A 21,128-nucleotide genomic window follows, 5' to 3' on the forward strand; every position below is an offset into this window, starting at 1 on the left:
GTGTGCACACATGTGCACATTCACTAGTAGCAACAGCATGCCTGAATTCAAAACACTCCTGGGGCTACTTAAAGAGGAGGAGGGAGGGATGGCAGTGGCAGGAGGGCTGGTCCAAGCAACCTCTTTTCTTTTTCTGCTGAATCTGCCACTACAGAACCCAATTAAGTGCAAGTTGGTGCCTGGCCCACAGGATTCAGATTTGTGTCAGGCTGTGGCTGAGCAGCATCCACATGAGTAACCTTTGATCCCTGTTATCTGTTTCTCTCACCCAGAACCATCCCTGCTGGCACTCTCCGCTTACCTTTCACAAACCTGAAGGGAAGGGTTTGTGAGAGATGCAGGAGGTGAACCTCTGTCCAGGGTCGCCTTTCCTTCTGAGGACGCATATCTTCATGGGGTGTGAAGGGAGAAACTGTGCTCCTCTTGCCTGCTGCACCAGGGTTGCATCTCCCATCAGCCCCATCCAGCCTCCTCATGTTCATAGTGGCAGGGGCAGTAGTCTGGCACCTTTGGAAGAAATGTGCAAGGCCACCCTCACTCGCTGCCATTCTCCTGCTAATTTCCATTCCTAATTTCTTAACTGTTGGTTTTCCAATGTGAAGTCAAAGGCTTTCATGGCCAGCATCCATAGTTTTTTGTGGGTTTTTTAGGCTATGTGGCCATGTTCTATAACAGTTTATTCCTGACGTTTTGCCAGCATCTGTGGCTGGCATCTTCAGAGAATGCTTTCCTGGAAAGGAGTTGGGTATATGTATACTTGTGACTCTGGGAAGGCAGGAGTGATTTGCATGGGTATTGTTCTGTAATGGCAGGCCTCAGGGTGGGAGAGTATGCAAAAGAGGATTAGTGTCTGCTTGACTAGTGCTCATTGTCTGCTGGGAAACCTACAATAACATGCATTTAAAACAAGTTTAAAACATTTTAAAATACCAAGAATTATTTAAACAGACAAAAAGTCTATTAAATAATTTCAAAAGTTAGAACAAGACACTTTAAATCAGTTAAAAACACTTTTGAGATTATTTAAAACCATGGCAGATGTGTAGATGGACTTGCACCAAGTGCAAATTGGTAGCCCTCTCGGAAGAGAAGGAGCCCTGGTGGCGCAGTGGTTAAATGCCTGTCCTGCAGCCACTCACTCACAAACTGCAAGGTTGTGAGTTCAGTACCAGCAAAAGGGCTCAAGCTCGACTCAGGCTTGCATCCTTCCGAGGAGGTTGCTAAAATGAGTATCTAGATGGTTGGCAGCAATTAGCTTACAGTTGTAAATCTCTTAGACACTGTTAGTTCAGTATGAAGTGGTATATAAATGAAGCTGTTTTGTTTAGCCCTTCCAAGGCCTTCTTACTTGGGAAACAGAGTGACACCTTCCCAGGGAAGGCTCACCTTCCACAACAGGAGAGCACCACAGAGAAGGCGTAGAAATGCACAAGGCCTACATAAAAAGTGTGAATTGGAGTCATGTGTAATAATAAAACTGCAGGCTTCACACTTGTTTCTGTGTTTGTGCCCTCACTTTTCTAGGGGGTCTCTCACGCATTTGCCATTCTTCCCTTTCCAACAGGTGCAGACATATATGGATCATTATTGCAACAACTCCACTGACAAGCGGATTCTGCTCATGTTCCTCAACATCTGTAGCGATCTGAGCCGGCTATGCCAGCGGCTAGAGACCCTCCATTCTGGCAATGCCACCACCAATGCCCTCCTGGATAAATGCAAGACCCTGGTCAGCCACAGCAACGACCTCAGCGCCATCCGAGCCAAGTAGGCCAGGGTCTCTCTCAGGAGCTCTTTTGCTTTGCCAGAAACAATCCATAGGAACCTGGTCTGGAAAACCCAAGCCAAAGGGATAAAAAGCAAACCCTCTTCCCTTTGGAGGCTTTCCCTGTAACCTTTTATTCTGAAGCAAAGCCAACAGGGTCCCCTTCTCGCAGCGTCCTTCTCACTTGCAAATCTGCTTTTCCAAGGGAAGGAGGTCAGTTTCAAGGAGCTTCATTGGCTGTGTGACAGCCACCTCTTTTGGTGCTCTGTCTTTAATGGTATTCTGAGTGACATCTTGTAACAGAGTTGGGGATACCTAGATTAAAATTAAGAATTTTCGAACAGTAGATTGTTCTCAGCCACTGAGAGTGCCTTACAGTCAGGAAACTGGGGTGTAAATTGTGTGAAGTCTTGCCCTGCCCTGCCCTGCCCTCAGAGAAGTCGTTCCAGGGGTAAGGTGGGGGACCAATGGTAACAAATTTATTTGTGAACCACCTTCAGTCCCTTTCTGGAAGAAAGGCTGCATAGAAATTAAATAATAATGACATAAGGGGCAGCACCAAAAAACCACTAGCATTTTTCAGCTTCAAAAGATGATGACATTGTTGGAACTTAGCCTTTGGAGAGAGGAATTTTGCAACAGGGAGGGGATAAAAGCATGAAAGCTGCCCAAAATGACAATGTTCTGGGGGAGGAGGCATGGTTTCCTGGTGGGCCAGACTAGCCCTTGGACTCATGGAAAGGAGAAGGGCTCCAGGGAGTTCAGCTTGCCATTGGCCACAGCCATCATTTTGCCACTTTCTCTGCCTTTGTCCCCCTACCCATCCTTCCATGTGTCCATCCATCCACAGGTACCCCCATGACGTGGTGAACCACCTGAGCTGCGACGAAGCACGAAACCACTACGGCGGGGTGGTGAGCCTGATCCCCATCGTGCTGGACTGCATGAAAGAGTGGGTGGCTCACAGCGAGAAGCTGCCCCGCAACATGATGCAGAGTGTGAGTGCTCGGCGGGAAGCCATCTACCACCAGCGGGAACTGCCCAACCTGAACATGGGGCCCCGGAAGGGGATGCCTCCCTTCGTGACGGAGGGCACTCAGACCTCGCTGAGTCTGACGGAGAAGGCCCGGCTGCGGGAGAAAAGGGGGGAGGCTAAGATCAAGGAGATGGGGACCCTTGGGAGGGCCATACACAAGTTTCTGGATGGGCCCTGGAGAGCGCCTGGTAAAAACGCCTTTTAAAAATTGAGACACACAGAGAGAGATCCCCAAACCCTACGCTCATGATTAAAAGAGAGTCTCCCTATGTTTGCTTCAGTCATGCCCTTTCCTGACAACAGTGCAAGGAAAAGAAAGGAGGAAATACTACCAGCGTTAACCAAACCAGATATACAGCTGCCTGTCGCTCCCCTCCATTCCCCCAGCTGCCATGGGTCAGGGTGAGGAGGCTCCAGGCCTCCACAGCCACCAGGTGATATCCCCGCTACCAGACGGTCACCTGGACACGAATGTGTCTGGAGGGCCTCTTGGATCCCAAACCCTTCTTGTTTTTCCTCTGCCCCGAACAGTGGTTCTCAACCTTCGATCCTCTAGATTTTTGAGACTTCAACTCCTAGAATTCCTGAACAATGATCATACTGACTGGGACTTCTGGGAATTGAATTCCAAAACATCTGGAGGCCCAAAGGTTGAGAACCACTGGGCTAGAAGGCAGTGAAAACAAGAAGGAGTTGTAAGGCGTCCTGTGTCTGGCCAGCAGGCCTTGGCTGAGTGGGCCCCATGTTCCTGTGCTCAGCCAGGAAGCCCTTTTGGAGCGGCTGCTCCCTTTAGTCAAGAGGGTCCAAAGCCCTCCAGCCCAGCCAGTTTGTTTTCTGAGGTGGTGTGACTGTCCCTCATATCCTTGGGCCCCAGTCCCACTGCTGTCACCCGAGGGAGGCTGAATGACAAATCCCCTGGGACTTGGCTGCTTCTAGGGAAGGAGAGCAACTCTCACCAAGGAGGCAGCGGAGGGTTTGGCCACACAAGGGCAACTCCTTCTCCTTTTGCCCTCACACGTCCACTAACTCAGCGCAGCTTTTGGCCATGCAGGGGGTGGGGCTGGGGGCATGTGTTGCAAAGCAACTGAGCACATGGCATTAGATCTTGCCCGTACCACTTGGCTCATTTGGTCTGATAGCTTTTTTCCCCTCCCCACAGGCTTCTTAGCTCCTGTCTTTTTTGCCTCCTGGAAGATGCTTCTGAATAAAGCCATTTCCCCTGTGCATGCATGGCGGCTCATTGCTAGAGGGACAGAGGGTCTTTTGCAAGCAATCCACAGAAAGGAGGATTGTGTTGAAGCTGGGGGCAGCAGGTGGGGAGAAATGGGTAGAGTTAGAATGGTAATCTTCTCCTTCTTGACCTGACCCCCTCCCTTTTTTTTTAAAATGTAATTTTATTTGCCCTTCCTTTCCACGGATTCTTTATCCATGGATTCAACCATCCACAGCTTGAAAATATTCAAAAACATAGTAATTTCCAAAAGGCAAACCTTGATTTTGCTAATTTATAAAAAGGACACCCTATGTCACTGTATTTAATGGACCTTGAGCATCCCCATATTTTGGTATCCATGGGGGAGATGTCGGCCTGGAATCAAACCCCAGTGGATACTGGGCCCACTGTATTTATTCATTTATTTAGAAAAAGGCATATGCATCTTTGCTTTTCTCCCCCTCCCCCTTTCTAAAGGGCAGGTAGGAAACAAAGCTGGCTTACTGGTTAGTGTTGCTGGGACTTGAGTCAGTGTCTTGTCCCCACTGATCCGTGAAACTCTACCTCGCAGAGTTGTGGTACTGAGGATAAAGTGGAAATGGTGAGGGGAACGAGGAAATAGATGAACCCACTAGCAGAGGGGGCACCCAAATCCTTCTCTATTCCAATAGGTCCTAGTCCCTTGGTTCTTGTTTCTTTTTCATTATTATTTTGCTGTCTACTCCTTTGGACACTTTGGGTGGACAGTGGGTCCGTCTTGCCTCTCAGAGCAGCAAAGCAGGGCAGGAGAGGGTAGCGGAGTGCCTAGTCCTCTTCTGCCTTGCCTGCGGTGTCCCAGGGCCAGCATTCCTTCCTCCTATGGCATCTGACTTTGGGAGCGAAGGAGGGGCAGGCCTGGATGGGAGGCCCAGTGGAGGGAATGCCAGGGGAGCTAAGAAAATAATCCTAGCAGCCCTAGGCCGGGTGGACACCAAGGGTCTGAGTCCATACATGAGGCCCCTTCCTATCTTCCTCCCAGGGTTATGTGACCCCAAACCCCCTTCTCCAACAAACCCACTCCTCTTTTTGTTTGGAGAGGCAAAAGCCAACAGAACAGTTTCTGCAGGGAAATTTTTTGGGAGGAGGACTTGGAAGTCCATCCCCTTGGGGTGGGGAGCTTGAATAATCCCTGTCATTCTCCCTCACTCCCCGAACCATAGGACTGCAAGTCTAAAAACCTGTAGCCGAATCCCTGCGATTTAGTCAGAGCTCCACTGGCACCAGAAGAGGACCCCTTGACCAGTTCCGAAAGAAATCTCCATTGCCCCCCTCCCCATTCCCAACACCTGAGTAACAAAGCAGTCAGTTAAAATGTGCAGTGCAATTTGGGTTTCTTCTCTACATTCAGGACGAGAAGCCAATAAATAATTGAACCTTTTCAACTTCCCGCCCTGGCTCTTAGAGCATAAAATGTTCATTATTTATGGGGGTGTTTATGGAGCTACCAACATACCCTGCTTAGCACTAGAAAGCATGGAAGGTAATTTATTTTTCTCTTTTTCTATCTTGCTGGCTTCCGTTCTGTGAGAGAATACATATTTAATCATTTTGATCCCGGTGCGAGAGCCGCCCCTTGAATAGTAAACCAAGAGAGTGATGTGATTTTTTTAAAAAGAAGTTTTAAGTACCAGATTTCTCCTGAACCATATAGGCAACTTTTCACCTGCATCCCAAAAATATTTACACACAAGCATCCCAAACGTTATGTGGAATCTGAAGATGCTAGCCACAGATGCTGGCATCTAGAACATGACTACATAGCCCCCAAAACACACAAAAAAACTATAGATGCTGACCATGAAAATGTTCGACTTCACTTTGGAAACCTCTAAGTGGAGAAACTGTTCCAAGACACCCGGAGACTGGAAAAAACTCTGGACCAGGAAAGCACATCTACTCTGCTCACTAACTTTCCTGCTACGCTACAGAGACACAGATACCATACCACAATTTCTCACAGCAAAAAGGACTTCAAATCACCACAGGCCAACCATATCTACAACAGGATGGCACATGAAATGCTATGGGAGAGAATACACACTACCTGCAAAGATCTGGCCAACACAGACAATGAACTGCTATCCACCTCAGCATCAGTCAAAAGAATCAGCACTATGCAAATGTGAAACCACCCAGGGTCAAGGGCTTTCCCAGCAGACAATGATCACCAATTAGCAGACACTAATCTTATTTTGCATATCCTCCCATTCTGAGGCCCAGCCATCAACAACAGAACAATACACTCCTCCTTACCCAGGATCACACAGTATATATATAAACCCACTCTCTTCCAGGTCAGCATTCTCTGAAGATGCCAGCCACAGATGTTGGTGAAACGTCAGGAATACTCTTCTAGAACATGGCCACATAACCCAAAAAACCCACAAAAAACTATGGATGCCAGCCATGAAAGCCTTTGACTTCACATTATAGGGAATTGTTTACCACATGAATCGGGGAGCCTGGGCACCTTGATGTCACAAGTGCTGGGGCAACAGCCAGCTCCTGAATGGCCACAGCCCAACTGAAGGGCCCAAATAGGGGCAAAGAGCCAGCACTGACCCGAACCATCAGTCAAGATGGACGAACCACCAAAAGACTTCAGCCCCTTCTCCTGCTCCCATACCAGTTCCTCCGCAGAGCAACAATGGCCCCGTCAACTCAGTCCTTCCCATCCAGTCCCCTCTCAGACCAAGGACCATGCCTCTACATGGCTTCCTACCCAAGAACCAGATTGTGCAGTGCGACTGTGAAGCCCTTTTTGGCAGAGATGGAGAACACATGGTCCTGCAGATGGGACCTACAGACTTCAGCACACCCTGTGGGTGTGAGAAGATGGGAGGTGCAGTCCAAAAACAGCAGCAGGGCCTCCCTGAAAGGCTCACAAGACTCTCTCCCAAGCACAGGAGTTGGCTCCCTTCACCTCATCCAACCCAGCTTGGCATGGGCAAGACCCCATCTGTATCAGAACCCATCAAATGGAAAGGAGTCAGCTCCCCATCCCATCCCCAATATTAAAATCTTTGTTGTTGGTACAGCAAAAACATAAAGAGTAGTGCAAAACAATACGCTTTTTATTTTGTTCACAGTTAAACACAAGCAACTGCCTTGACATATTAGAACATTCTAGTAAGGACAGCAAACACCCTCCATTCGGTTCCCACCCCCCAAAAAAGTTCTCTTAGCTTAGATTGTACCATTTCACCTTACCATTTCATATTTATGGCATTTTTAATTGTCATTTTTCCCTAACCTGGCTTACTAAGAGCAAGGTAGAAAATGTTGACCTTTGACAGATGTTTCTTCAAAGATTTAACTAAAAGCAGTCAGTTTCTTTAAAAAAAATCATTTCCAGCTTAACCAATGAGATATTTTCCCCAACAAACTGTAGGTGTTTGTTGCTTATGCTACATCCATGATTCAGAGATTTACTGAGCAGAGCAATTCCTCCATAATTTCTGTGGTCCCCTGGCGGTGGAAGAGAAGGGAGATTTTACAGTGTTAATGCCATCCAGGAGATCGAGTCTTTTTCAGACTCCGAAAAAGAAACTCCATTGATAAAGAGAGCTTGGGATATTTGATCTGTTAAAAAGAAGACAGCCATGGTTTGGAAGGGAACCGAAGGGCAGCAGCCTACAAGGAAAAGGCAAAAGAGATTCAGCTGAACGCCTCACTGAGAAATATTACCAAAGGCTGATTCTCTTTTGGGGAGATGCAGGATAATGTAGGATTAGGGGGAAGATCTAAAGATGGGTAGCACTGTGCAATTGTTCCATGCTGATGGGACTGTAGTCTTTGGGTCTAGCAAAAGGAGCACTAGGCAGACTACTGCACTGGGGAGCGCACACAAAATATCCCTCCAAAGTTTTAAAAAACAGTTCATTAAGCAGCAGCAGAGATCCTAGCCTAATTGTCTCATGTTTGTGTGAGTTTGTACAGGGAAGAGGGCTGTGTGTACATTTTAAAGTATACAGGAATGGTTCTATCATGTGAAAGGATTCTGCCCATTCCACCCTCTGAGGCTCTGCTGCTACCACTAATCCCGCAATGTGTCTCCAGATTCGCCAGAGCTGGAACAGGAGCAAAAGGTTGGTCACCTTGGACCACAAACTCCTTGGCCACTGGTGGCCACAAATTCAGTCCCATTTCAAACCTGCACATTTAGCACTCCTGGTATTACCTCTCTTCAAACCACCCTTTATTCATTTATTTAAAGGAAACATGCAGAGGGGTTCCAAAGAGCAGGCTTAATCATTTTTTATTGGTGTGTCTTCGAAATGTTATACAGGACCACGGGAAGGGAAAGTGTTGGGACGGCACCCTTGTGCAAAGAAAGATCTCAGCAGCTTCCTCTCAGACCAGAACAGCCCAAGGAGCAAAACCCTCACTGAGGGTGGCTTTTTAAAAAACTTTCTGCCAGTGTATGGGGTGTGTGATGGAGGACAAGGTACAGAGGATGCACTGCATGAATGAAGGAAGGATGACACTTCCCAGCCAGAGAAGTCAGGTTACTGGCAATATCCCAGGATTTAATGTTTTGCCACAAAGGGCAAGAACCTAATGGAAACACCACTCCGTCTTCAAGAAAGGAGGGTACCTGGGGGCGACTATATATCTCTGTCCTACTCCTTGGTGTAGCTTCTTCCAAAGTGCCTTCTCTCAAAAAGTATCCCTCTCCAGGGGGCACAGAAGAAGCTGTACGGGTTCAAGACTTATCCACATCTGGCAGGAAGAACCACCTCCACAGAAGACTGAGAGACTGGGCACCAGACTAGCCCTGAATCAAGAACTGGCTAGAACAAGCCAAATGGAAAAGGGCACCAGGACTGCTCCTGACCTTCAGAAACAACAAAAATCTCACCTTAATGGGGCTCTTCTTTGTTTACAAGACTCACCATCCCCAAACCCCAGCATGATTTTCATCAGACAAGCTTCCTGTACCAGTGCCTCCTGACTCTAGGGGAAATCTCAGCTTCCTCCTTCTATTAAAAAAAAAAAAGATCCCCCCTGCCCAAAGTGAGGTCAGCTCAGTTATCAGCATATCACATAAAGCGTAGAAAATTACCATGGGATGGAGGGGAGGCACATAAGAGGAGAGGGAGAGCATTTCACAAAGCCCAGCCAAGAGACTTGGAAAATCTGTGTGAGAAGTTCCGGCTGTGAAGGGTAGTATGGGTAAGGGGCACCCGGCATGAGAGGCAACCAAGGGGGCAGGGGAATGTGGCATTTAGAGCCGTGGGGCACAACTGAGACCATCTCATCACTGGAGCAAAGTCCACCCTACTCAAGATGAGTGTAAAAAGAGAGAGGCCAAACGATGACCAAGAGACTGGGCAGCCAGGGTCTGGGGACAATTCTTTTCTGGGATGAAGAAACGTACACAACTGTCCCTGCCTGCCCTCTGAGGGGACTGAACTGCCCCTTCACATCACCCCCACCCCAAAGCGCCCCTGGGGAGGGAAGCTGAGCTTCCTATTGCACATGGGTTGACTGGAGGCAACCACTCTGGAAGAGGGGCCCAAAAGGGTGGGTAGGAGAAGAAAGACTAGCCAGACTCCAGGCCCCATCCTGGTTCTTCATGGGGATTCTCCAGAGGGGCCCAAGCCCTGGAGGTGGGTGGGTGGAGATGGATCTTCTGTCTGTTCCAGACCTGAAAAGCCACTTTCCTTTCATTCAGCCAAAGTCCAAAGGCAATCCTCTTCCTGTTTCCAACCCAAAACGTGAGAGCTTTTAGTTAAAGCAGTCCCCTCCATCCCATGCCACAAATATGAAAGGCAATGCTGAAGGGCTCTCCTCCCATCTAGCTCTGGGTATGGTGGTGGGCTTCGTCATAGTCCATGATATGAAGCTGCCCCACGCCACCACCTTCCTGATTTGGGGGGGCAGGGGACGGGTCTTCCAGGGGGTGGGGGTGGGGGAGGAGTGGGGATGGGGCTTCCACACTGGGGTCTTTGCACAGTTCACTCTTTAAAGTGCTGCAGAGGCTGCTGTGGGCTATCACCCCATCCTCTTCCTCCGACTGGCCTTCACTCTTGGGGTGGAGCAGCTCCCGTGTCTTAATCCCCAGGAAGCTCCCTGAGCTGGGGCAGGAGCCCACCACCAGCTGAGCCCTCCTGCTGCCTCCGCCAACACCACTGAACTGGCCGCCTCTCTGACTGGAGGACTTCTCAAGCGTGGACACTTTGCTGCTGCCGGTGCCACCACCCCAGGAACTAGGTGGTTTGGTCTCGCCATTCCAGTCAATGACATCTTCTTCACTGTGTCCTATGAGAGGGTCTGTGTGGCCTTTGTTTGTGCTACTCAGCCTGTCACCAAGAGAAAAAAAAGTGGATGGGGGATACAGAGAGACACAGATGATGAGAGGAGTCAGTGAAAGGGTGCCCACAGCAGCAGCAGGCAAGACGGGAGCATGTTTTACAAATAAAAGTTTCAGATCACCTGTCCAGACTCTTATCAACAAAAAAGGGATTGTTGCATTTTTAAACCAATGGTCTAATCCAGTAGAAAAATGGTAGAAGGATCTATTTCTGGTCCAACTTTTTACTGCAAATACCGTCAGGGCTGATAGGGACAATGGGTGTCACAGTCCAACTAATACGGAGAGTACCAGGTAAGGGAAGGCTGATGCAGATTGTTAGAAGTGACATAATGTTAGATACCACCAACACAAAAATGTGCTGCTATGGCTACTCCTTAAAAGACAACTACTTTCAAGGAGAATCAGAGCTGGAAGGGGTTCCCAGATGTTATCGGGTACAAGTGCTGCTGAGGCAAGAAATGCTCAGCCAACCCCAGTCTTGGAGTAGAGAGCAGAAAGGGAGCTTTGAGCTGCATTTGAGGGGGTCAGCCTTCATTTTTTCAACTGTTTTTAAAGGGGCTTGTTGGGGACTTTTTATTGATTTTAACCTGTGCATTTCCTGAGCATATGGTCTGAGGAGCCTGATTGAGGGGCCTATATAGACCTGCTGCCTCCATCTTTGAGTTCAGTCTCAGAGGACCAGCTTGTAGCACATGCAATCAATTCAGTAAACATTGAACAAAAGCTGATGCTAACAGGCATTTGCATGGGCATTCTGTGGGAGAAATTTGATGGGGAGGGCCAGCATTCTCTTTTTAATCCCTTCTCTAAGACTGCTGAATATGGATGGTGATGGATGGTGTTGCAGTCACCTGCAACAGCTGTGGTATGTTTGTCTATGTATGTTCGGACAGAACAAAACATAAGTATTCCTGAGGGCAGCTAGTGCTGGAAATAATAGTCTTGTTGTTACAGAAAGAACCAGGCAAACAGTACAAGAACCCAACAGTGGGAGGGGAAAAACTTAAATAAGTAGCTAGGAGGAATGATCTATGGTCTTAGATGTCCCTATACTAAATACACAGAGCATGACAAATAAACAAGACAAAGAAGCAAGTACGATTTAATAGGTATCACTGAAACCTGGCAGAAAGAGTCTTACAGTCGGAATGTAACAATAGACGAGTATAACCTGTTTCAGAGAAACAGACCAAAGAGAAAAGGAGGAGTAGCACCTGTGATCAGATCCATGACTTAAATCATGGAAGCCAGGTTGACAGCATCTGAGTAAGAATTAAGTGGGAGAGAAACAACAGGGATATCATTGTGAGGGGGTACTACAACCCCCCCCCCCCAAGCCAGACTGAGAACATGGAGGAGGCTTTCCTAGAACAGATGACCACACATTCAGTAAGCAGAGATATAGTGGTAATGGGGAATTTCAACTATCCTGATATTTGCTGGAAGTCAAGCTCTGGCAAAAGTTTAAGGTCCAGCAAATTCCTCACTTGCTTTGCAGATAACTAAGTTGACCAAAGGTAGAAGAGACAAGAGGTTCAGCTAATTTAGATCATTCTTGGATGTCCTGGTCATCCGCAAACCGAACCAGCATTTGGGCCACACAGTACACAGAAAACCTACACATAAGGACAGATTACCTACACAAGACTAGCAGAGCTCTATCACACCCACCCCAACCCACTCCCTGGGCAGGCAGTGAAACTCTCCCTCACTCTCCTTCCAGGATTCTGAGCATGACTTCTCACAAACAGCCAAGCAGAAACATGGCACCACTGGCATGCCTGTACCTTTCCTCTGGTCGTTCCAATTTGTCATCTTCACATTTTTTCAGCAATCTAGAGTTCTCCAGGCGACCATACAGATCTAAGACCTCCAGCTCAAATGCCTGTGTGATCTTCTTCTGTGCCTGATACCGGCTCTCAACGGCTTGAAGCTGGCCCCTGAAAAAGAAGAGAAACTGTCTGCCACATCCCTTTGCAATGTTGTCCTCAGTGTGAATGACAAATTTCCCTTTGTGGAAAGATGCTTCCCTTCAGACAAAACATTATACTGTGATGTATAAAGACCAGCAATCCAAAAGAGGACTGTAAAAGAGGAGTCCCTGTTGAGATGTTAATGGACTTTAAATTTCTTGGACTTTGAAAATCTCCCTATTGCCACATAGCCAGGAGGAGCTTGTCTGCAAAAGATATCCTCCCCATCATAATATCTTTACTAAGGACTGAAACAACATGCAGGCATTTGACTAACATCTCCAATTGGTTTTTTTCCTGTTTGGTTTGTAACATCTTGCCTGATGAAGAAGCCCATGGAGCTTCAAAAGCTTGCAACAAGTATATCGTGCATTTCAGTTGGCCAATCAAGGTATAATTTTAAACCTGTTAAACAGCAACGCATTCTGACCAAAGCGCACCTCCCGTTTCCAAGTGCTCTCTGGAGTCCCTGCGTTTAGGAACCGGAGCAAAACTAGGGTACTCCAGGTTTCCCAGAACTTCCTCTCTTTGTAAAACCCATTTCCCTTTGTCGTCCCAATCCATTTCCCTGGAGGTACAAACCAAGAAAAGCAGCACAGCCGATGCCACCTTCTTGCTCACAATGCCTCCTGCCCAACTCCTCCAACAACTGCAGACCCCCAATCTTGAACAGAGGCTTCTAAGGGGCATCTGCTGGACCCTTCCAAACAATGCTCTGGGCACTAGCAGGTTAAGGGAGTGGCCATGCTACCTGGCTTTGACTTTCACATCCTCCAAGTATTTCTTCTGTTCCAGCAGGAGGTGGTCTCGTTTGGAAAGCTGAACTTCCAGTTCCGTGATCCGTTTCTGAGATGCCTCCAGCTGCTGACCTTGCTGGTAGACACAGCACTTGGCTCTCTCCAGCTCTTTCCGGAAGGCAGTCTGCATAACTTCTCTTTCCTACAAGGAAAGGAAAGAGAAAGGAAGGAGGGGGGCATCTATAGGAAGTGAGTGTGGGGGACAGGTTGGACAGTGTTGGCCACACTGCAGCTGTACTGGGGAAGGTACATCGGACCTAGGTGCAGCTAATGCTGCTTGCTTCAGAATATCACTTCTTGAAAACTGTGTTGCTATAACAGGCAGCTGGGCTGGGGGTGGGAGCTGCTTCATTGTTTCCACTCCCGCAACTGAAGAGTGCACTCAGGCCACTGTTGCTTGCGTTACTACCACTATGTCCAAAGGTACAACTCATCATTTTAAGGCTATGGGGTGGGGGTGAGAGCCAACACATTTGTGGCAGCCAGAGTAGCCTCCTCCAGCCAAAACAGCCAGAAACAATGGGATAGCTACTGGGAGTGGAAAATGAGCAAGCAGGCAGCTCCTCACCCCTCTCTGCATTCACCATCTGGCCTAGAACCAGGAGAAGGCCTTGATTGCATCAAATTGGTCAATAATGCCAGTCTGTCTACCTGTTGCTCTCACTGCCCCTTAAGAAGACTGGGAGGTTTTGAGTTTGCTCTGCTTCAGCAAAAAAATTCTGGGACATCTCTGCCAACATCCTGTTTACTCCTTGCAAACCACAGAATGGGCCCGTGGGTCAGTATGTGTCCATGGGGATTTACCTTTGTGGTGTCGGCATGCTTGTGCTGAAGCTGCTCCAGGTACAACTCGTTCACCTCCCCAAGGACCAGCAGCTGCCTGTTCAAGAACTCCATCTGCTGCTGGACTGATTCGCTGTTGGAAAGCTGAAAGGAATAAAGTATTATACAGCTGCAGCAAAAAACCAAGCGTAAACCTGTCATGGCAAATGCAAATTCAAAGAACATTTTCAAGCTGAAGTCTGTGTGCTTTAGTTTTCTGTGTGCTTTTCGGGCTATGTGGCCATGTTCTAGAAGAGTTTATTCCTGACATTTCGCCAGTACCTGTGGTTGGCATCTTCAGAGAATGCTGACCTGGAAGAGAGTGGGTATATATATACTGTGTGATCCTGAGTAAGGAGGAATGATTCCCATGTTCAATTGTGTATTGTTCTGTTGTTGATGGCCGGGCCTCACAGTAGAAGACAATGATCACCAATTAGCAGACACTAATCCTGTTTTGCATAGCCTTCTATCCTGAGGCCCGGCCATCAACAACAGAACAATACACAAATGAACATGGGAATCACTCCTCCTTACCCAGGATCACACAGTATATATACCCACTCTCTTCCAGGTCAGCATGCTCTGAAGATGCCAGGCACAAATGCTGGCGAAATGTGAGGAATAAACTCTTCTAGAACATGGTCACATAGCCCGAAAAAAACACAAAAACTATGGTTGCCAGCCATGAAAGTGTATGACTTCACATCTGTGTGCTTCAATTAGATACACACACACACACACATCACCCCTCAGGCCACAGCACTTACCTTCTGAGACACCTGGCTCAACAGCAGTTCCGTGTGGCACACCTTGTTGCTGGCCTTCTTGAGCTCCAGTTGTAGATCTACAATGATGGTGTGACAGTCCTCCAGTTTGGTCTATTCAAAAAGCCACATTAGCACAGGTGGTCAGACTACAGAGAAGGATAGTCCTCTGGCGACACATTCAGCTCTACCCCGTGTCTCAAGTCCAGGCAGGACATTTGTCTGTCCACTACATCTCATGTAGACATAGGAGCAAGTCTCATGTTTGCTTGGTGAGGCTGTAGCAAGACTGTAAGAGGTAGGGGACAGGGATACAAGCCAAAGACCTTTTTCTAAAATCCCTGCTTCTTGAATTACACCACTGAACACTCCTTGCCATTCACTTTCTGTCGGCTGGGTGGGAAACATGGCCAGCCTATGGCCAACCTTATCCTTTTTGTTGCCACACAAAAATGCCACTGAGTTTATACAACTACTGCTAAGAGAAACAGCTCCTGAGTTTCCCTTGCTGTTCAAACTGAAACTAAATCTTTGTGACAGTAAATCTGTGAAACAGCAAAAGGACCATCTTTTTAAAATGAAGAGGATGATGATGATGATGTTTATTTGTAATGCCTTTTCCATAAAACAGCAGACCATCAAAGACAATGAAACATTATAAATATACAAAAATCTCCAGCATCCCACCAACTGAGCATGTGCTTCTTGTCTTAAAGGAGCAGCACACCCCTGGTAGCATGGTTCTGCTCTAAGGGTTAGAAATGCTGGCTAGAGACACATGCCCTGTTTTAAAGGGAAATGCATCTCCTTTTGCCACTGCAGGGCCCTACTGTGGCAGCCATTTTGCAAAGGGAAATGTGGCTTTATTTGATGGCATGGGAATCGCCCCTTGCTGTGTTGACCTTCCCACACTCAGCATGCTGGACACTCACATTCTACACAGCATATATTCACAGGTAACACTTGGGCGAGCATCATTTCACTCATACACACAGCCCAGAGGTTAGACCAGGTAAGATTGAGAGAAAGAGTAGGGGGAATGGGGGGAAGAAGTGATGGTGGCCCAGTTGCCACAGAGGCGTATGGATCAGAGCCACTAGTGTTCCCTTATGGAAGTGAACTGAACACTAGATAACCAAGGCCACTCCCTCTGAAGAAGTATCCTACACCCCACCCCATTGCACCCCTCACCAGCAGCTACTAGCTCTGTCACTGATTCCAGAAGGACTCTACCTGCAGCTCCTGGCTCTGGTTGTAGTACTCCTCCCGTTCCTGCTGCAACTGGCGGAGCTGGCTGTGGAGCTGGGCCACCACACTGTCATGCTCCTCCTGAAACTTGCGGCTTTGGGCCTGCTCCTTCTGCAGGCTGAGCTTCAGGGACTGGATGTCCTTTTCCTGGAGCCGCAGCTGGTCTTTCTGTCCAGAAGCAGAGATCAGGAGTTAAGGCCCAACTGCCCAACCATCTGCCTTTTCCAGCAAAGCAACACAGACTTTGCCTAAGGAAGAAAAAATGACATTCCTCCCCCACAACACACACCGCAACCCCAACACAACTCATGCTTTCTGATCACCCAGGGAGTAAACCCTTCCTTGTCACAAAGGCACAGTAGAAATATGGGAGCTGGAACAGCCTGCTCCAAGAATCTGTCTCAAGCATAACAGCTGGCCTTCCTACTCCCAGAAAAGACAGTGGGAAGCGGTCACTTAGGACGAGGTGGATTAATTTCAAATAGCCCTCTGCTGTGAAGCCAGCTGGGTGAGCTTGACCAAGTGTGTGTGAGAGAAAGAAAGGAAAAATGTCAAATATCTAAAGTCCTGAGGCTGCCTGGCCTTCCAGAGAGCCACCAAAGGTGGGTTTCCAGATGAAAGGGCTTGCACAAGGACCTCTGAGGCTCTCACCTACCATCGCAGCATTGTGCTCTTCCAGGGCTGCAGCCTTGATGACCTTCCGCAGCAGGCGCCGGTTCCGGAGAGCATGCTGCTGCCTTTGGAAGCGTTCATACAAGAGTTGGTTATGCAGTAGCTGCAGCTGGTTTCGGAGCGTGTGGATTTCATCTGAAGGAGGAGAACCTGAATGGACAGGTGCCAGAGGCAGAAGATGAGACTCAAAGCAGAGGAAGAGCCTTGGCCCCACAAAGGCTGGCCAATCTTGAAGACCCAGAAAAAAACCCTAATAACAACAGCAATAGCAGTTTCGTTTATATACTGCTTCATACTGCACTGAGCTGTCTCTAAGCAGTTTACAACTGTAAGCTCATTGCCCCGTCAAGCGGGATACTCATTTTAGCAACCTTGGAAAGATGCAAGGCTGAGTCAACCCTGAGCCTCTGGTTGGGACTGAACCCACAATCTTGTGGTTTGTGAGTGACTGCAGTACTGGCATCTATCCATTGTGCTACCAGGGCTCCTCAATATCAGCAACAGCAAGTACATTTTTCTATACCGCTTATCAGTGAAGATAGCACTCCCTAAGTGGTTTACCATATGTAAGCCAATTGCCCCCAACAAGATGGCTACTCATTTTACCAACCTGCGAAAAGGATGGAAGGACCTTGGAGCCCTCCTCCAGAATCGAACTTTCAACAGTGTGGCTGCAGTACCAGCATTTAACCACTGTGCCACCAGGGCTCCCTTCTCCCTGGTTTATGTCTACTGCAGAATCAATACAAGGCTGAAGGAACCAACTCAAGTCAATCAAGGTAATCAATCCAAACTCAGGCCTGTCACCTCTATGCCTTGGGCTGTATCGACACTGCAGAAACAATCCAGTTTGGCACCACTTTGACTGCCATGGCCCAATGCTATGGACTTTGGGGAACTGTAATTTTTGTAGCAGCAGAGCTCTCTGACAGAGATAGCTAAATGTCTCACAAAACTAAAATTCCCAGAATTCCATAGCACTGGGCCATGGCAGTCAAAGTGATTTCAAACTGGATTATTGCTGCAGTGCAGATCCAACCTTAGACAGGTCAACTACACAACATCCTCCGGGGTGAGCGTCATCACTTTGAGTAAATTTTGGCTTTGGTCTGAAAATACTGGCAAGGTACCAGAAAGCAATGTGGCTCCCACCTGTGTGGATCACCCCACCTGAGCAGGGAAATCCAAAGAGGAATACAGTCACCATTGAGGAGGAGGAGCTGCAGACACAGGTAAGCTGGTGAGCCTGATGAATCACCAACTGATTTCACTATTATCCCACAGGGCATGGGGGCACACAACATGCATGAGAAGTGGGTGGAAGCAACTCAACTCCAGGCATTTCTGGAGGAAATCAATTCTCTAGATTGGAATAAACAGAGGGACACTTTTCTGGAGGAAAAGTCCCACTGGCCCTAATAAGATCAGTGATTGTTGGTGGCGGGTCCCACCATCCAAACCATCTGGAAGGTACAAAGTTGGAAGGTTGCTCATTCTGAGTCCAGATTCACTTACAAAAGGCCCTCAAAAGAGACTTCACCCTGGACCAGAACAAAAGCGTATAATCTGTAGAGAAGCTTGCACTTCCTCTGGTACTGGAAGGATGTGCAGATCCAGCAGCCCTGGATATTCCCCCACCCACCAGGGCTCAATTTGCCAGTAAATGTTCTCGGTGTGTTCTTGAGTCACTAGTAGGCTGGACGGAGGGGAATATCCTGTTGCTGAGTGACATGACTGCCCAGGGAGCCAGTTCTAGAACAAGGGTGTTCTACCAGAAATGATGGCACCCATGGCCCAAGAATGCTGCTCAGCCTGACCCTGGAGATGGATGCCCAAGTGACATCTATGGGATACAGGTCTCTCAACAGCTGTGGCTGTTATGGGCACTGCAGCCCCTTCCTGGGACAGTCTTCTATACTGTCATGAAGACCAAAGTGCAGTAGCTGCAATACAACCAGCACAGGGCGTCTGATAAAGAGATTCTCAGAGCTCCAGGCCAAAGCAAACACTTCTCCAGTTCTTAAAAGAATGTAACTGATGTTTGCCTGGGATTGTGCCAAGACTTAAGGTTTTCAGGAAAAGCAGTGTGGAGAATTGAAGCTACAGCCTAAATTCTGACAAACTCCACTTCTAATTTCTCCAGTCTTTTTGCCTAAAGGATGATGCAAACATGCTGGCATCTCTGGTCCTGTAAGCGGTTAAGCCCTGGAAGATACCAGTGGGGCGTTTTAAAGATATAAAGCAAGGCTTGAGAATACTGGTGGGCAGTTATCTATACATCACAGGAATTAGGTAACATTTGTTTACCAATTTGTTTACCTCCAAAGTGAGTCCAGTCAGCTGATTTACTTGGCAAAGGCAACCTGAAACAAGTGAAAAAAGGAAAGATGATTTACTCGGGACTGCAGCAAGGCAGCCTTCACAGGAGAGGCTCTCACCACCATCTTCTTGCTTCCCCAACACCAATGCTGTCTGCATTTGCACCCAAGTAGGAAATTCTACAATCAAGCAGATGCCTGTATAATATGAGAACAGATCATCCAAATATGCATAGTTTGCTAACCTCTTAAGTCAAATCAAGAGGCAGGTGGGGAGCCCTCCATGTCAGATGAGAACGGAGTAAAAGAGAACATGAAGATGTTTCTGAGCTGCTCTGCAGCCAGAACTAGAAACTTGCTTTAGTTTTTGGAACAAATGATTCTGCATTATGAATTCAATAGTTTTCTTCTTGTGAAGCACACTACACACAGAGTTCAAATAACGCAGTACAGCTAATCGAATTCTAAGACACAAGCACAATCAATCAGCAGGCTCACATGACGCACCTCCTGCTGGAGATGGGAATACGGGTGAGGGAATGATTTACAAACAGAAGTTCAAAACTGATATCCCAGGAAGAAGGAAAGCTAGGTCCTCGCCTACTTCCAATGCACTAGCTGAATATATATGGGGAGGTGTTAAGTGTAAGGAGCAAGCCACCATTCAACTCCCCACCTACTTTGGGCTAGTCCATCCAAAGCCATCACAACACAAAAATCTGATGACACTAAGCTTGGTTTGGGATGGACTGACTGCACAGCCCATGGGGGGAGGCAGAGCAAAGATGCAGCTTCTGTCAGACCCGAATGGAGCCCTAAGCTTAGGCTTGCTGGCACTGAGCCTTTCCCTCTGCTCGCCATCATTCTAGAAGCATCCTCACGGTGCACTCACAGTCTGCATCCTCCTCAGGGTTGCAACTACTCCATTCTAGCCAATAAAAACGAAAAGCAAAGATGAAAGGCCTTCCCATGTGAGAGGAGCAGAGGGGACTGAGGACAGGGTTGCCCTCGGACAGAGACCCTCCACTCAGCTAGTTCCAACTTCAGGCAAGCCAAGGGAGGGACTGCACGTATATGCTCTCCTGTGAACATCACTTACTTGTTCAGCTCTTTGCTGTGGGCATCTGCTCCACACTGAATAAGGCGATCAAGCACTTCCAGTGGGGAGGTGTGGGAAGAGCCCTCTTCATCCTGCACTCCCTTGACTTTCTTCAGTAGCTCTTCTGTCTTCTTACTCACAAAAAGGTAGGCAGTCTTTGGAAGAGCCACTTCAAAGAGATGTTCATAATCTGCTGGCTGCCTGCACCCAAACCCTTCTATCTTGTGGGCTACAGCCTTGCAAGGGCTAGGAGTGAGAATGCCAGGCTCCAGTAGCATTGGGTTTTCCCTGCACCCAGCTGAAGGATCCTCGGAGTTGCAGCAGGGTCGATCTATGGGGGTGAAGGTTTGCTTCAGGGCATCCTGTGAGTTGCTCTCCAGCCCAGATGGGTCCAGAAATGATGATGGCAAGGGCTCCGAATTCAGAATCTGCCCAGAGTTGCTTGAAGTGGCTGATTGGGACTTCTTTGAGCTGGAGAGACTCTCACTCCATTGAAAAAATGGAGAGTCAAAACCTCCCCGAGGCACCACAGGCTCAGCATCTGCTGTGGTGATCTCAGAGATCTCTTTTGATATGGCATCTGCATGTAGAGAGAAAAAGGGAGGGAAAGAAGGAACCATCTTAGCATCCAGGACACACTACCTTCCTTATGCAAAGGAGTGGGAAAGCAATGCAACTGAGCTCCAAGAGAGCGCTGAAAGTAAAGAAAACTCAATTTTGTTAGACTTCTTGAGGAAATTTTTCTGATATGACCAAGGCCTGGGAACTAGCCACACTACTTATGGAAACTACAAGATTGCCCTTCTTAGTGTTGCAAAGCACATGCATTGTTAAGGATATGACAAAAATTATTTTGGCTTTGTAAACTGAGGGTCAGTAGAACAATGCAGTCTCACTGTTTGGAAGTCTTATTTCACCTAGCTCAGTGAGTTCTGACATTCAGCAAGCATAGAGTTCACAGTGAATATTTCCAGGAGTGTCCTTGGAGGATCCATGGGCTAGAAAACTGTTCATTTTGTTTTTAAAAGTAAAGACAACAGATTCTCAAACTGGTCAATTC

General features: G+C 47.8%; 2 protein-coding genes across 6 annotated transcripts in view; one reads left to right on the forward strand and one right to left on the reverse strand.

The window, feature by feature from the left end:
* SPACA9 (sperm acrosome associated 9) overlaps positions 1–4,123 on the forward strand; it is a 10,205-nt gene extending 6,082 nt beyond the window's left edge. For 4 of the 5 annotated variants that reach the window (XM_042480052.1, XM_042480053.1, XM_042480056.1 and 1 more), the window contains exons 3-4: positions 1,565–1,767; positions 2,616–4,123. In XM_042480052.1, the coding sequence (XP_042335986.1) occupies positions 1,565–1,767; positions 2,616–3,006 (594 nt within the window). In that variant the 3' untranslated portion in view covers positions 3,007–4,123. The remainder of the gene's footprint in view (positions 1–1,564; positions 1,768–2,615) is intronic. The other variant, XM_042480055.1, reaches the window with a different exon arrangement.
* Positions 4,124–7,106: 2,983 nt separating this feature from the next.
* Positions 7,107–21,128, reverse strand: part of TSC1 (TSC complex subunit 1) — a 38,368-nt gene continuing 24,346 nt past the window's right edge. The window contains exons 15-23 of the mRNA XM_042478509.1: positions 20,069–20,648; positions 18,971–19,014; positions 16,635–16,801; positions 15,965–16,147; positions 14,735–14,845; positions 13,947–14,069; positions 13,097–13,284; positions 12,160–12,312; positions 7,107–10,358 (exon numbers count right to left, since the gene is read on the reverse strand). Of these exons, the coding sequence (XP_042334443.1) occupies positions 9,854–10,358; positions 12,160–12,312; positions 13,097–13,284; positions 13,947–14,069; positions 14,735–14,845; positions 15,965–16,147; positions 16,635–16,801; positions 18,971–19,014; positions 20,069–20,648 (2,054 nt within the window). The 3' untranslated portion in view covers positions 7,107–9,853. The remainder of the gene's footprint in view (positions 10,359–12,159; positions 12,313–13,096; positions 13,285–13,946; positions 14,070–14,734; positions 14,846–15,964; positions 16,148–16,634; positions 16,802–18,970; positions 19,015–20,068; positions 20,649–21,128) is intronic.

Source organism: Sceloporus undulatus, chromosome 7 (genome assembly GCF_019175285.1).
Source record: "Sceloporus undulatus isolate JIND9_A2432 ecotype Alabama chromosome 7, SceUnd_v1.1, whole genome shotgun sequence".
NCBI classification, from domain to species: Eukaryota; Metazoa; Chordata; class Lepidosauria; order Squamata; family Phrynosomatidae; genus Sceloporus; species Sceloporus undulatus.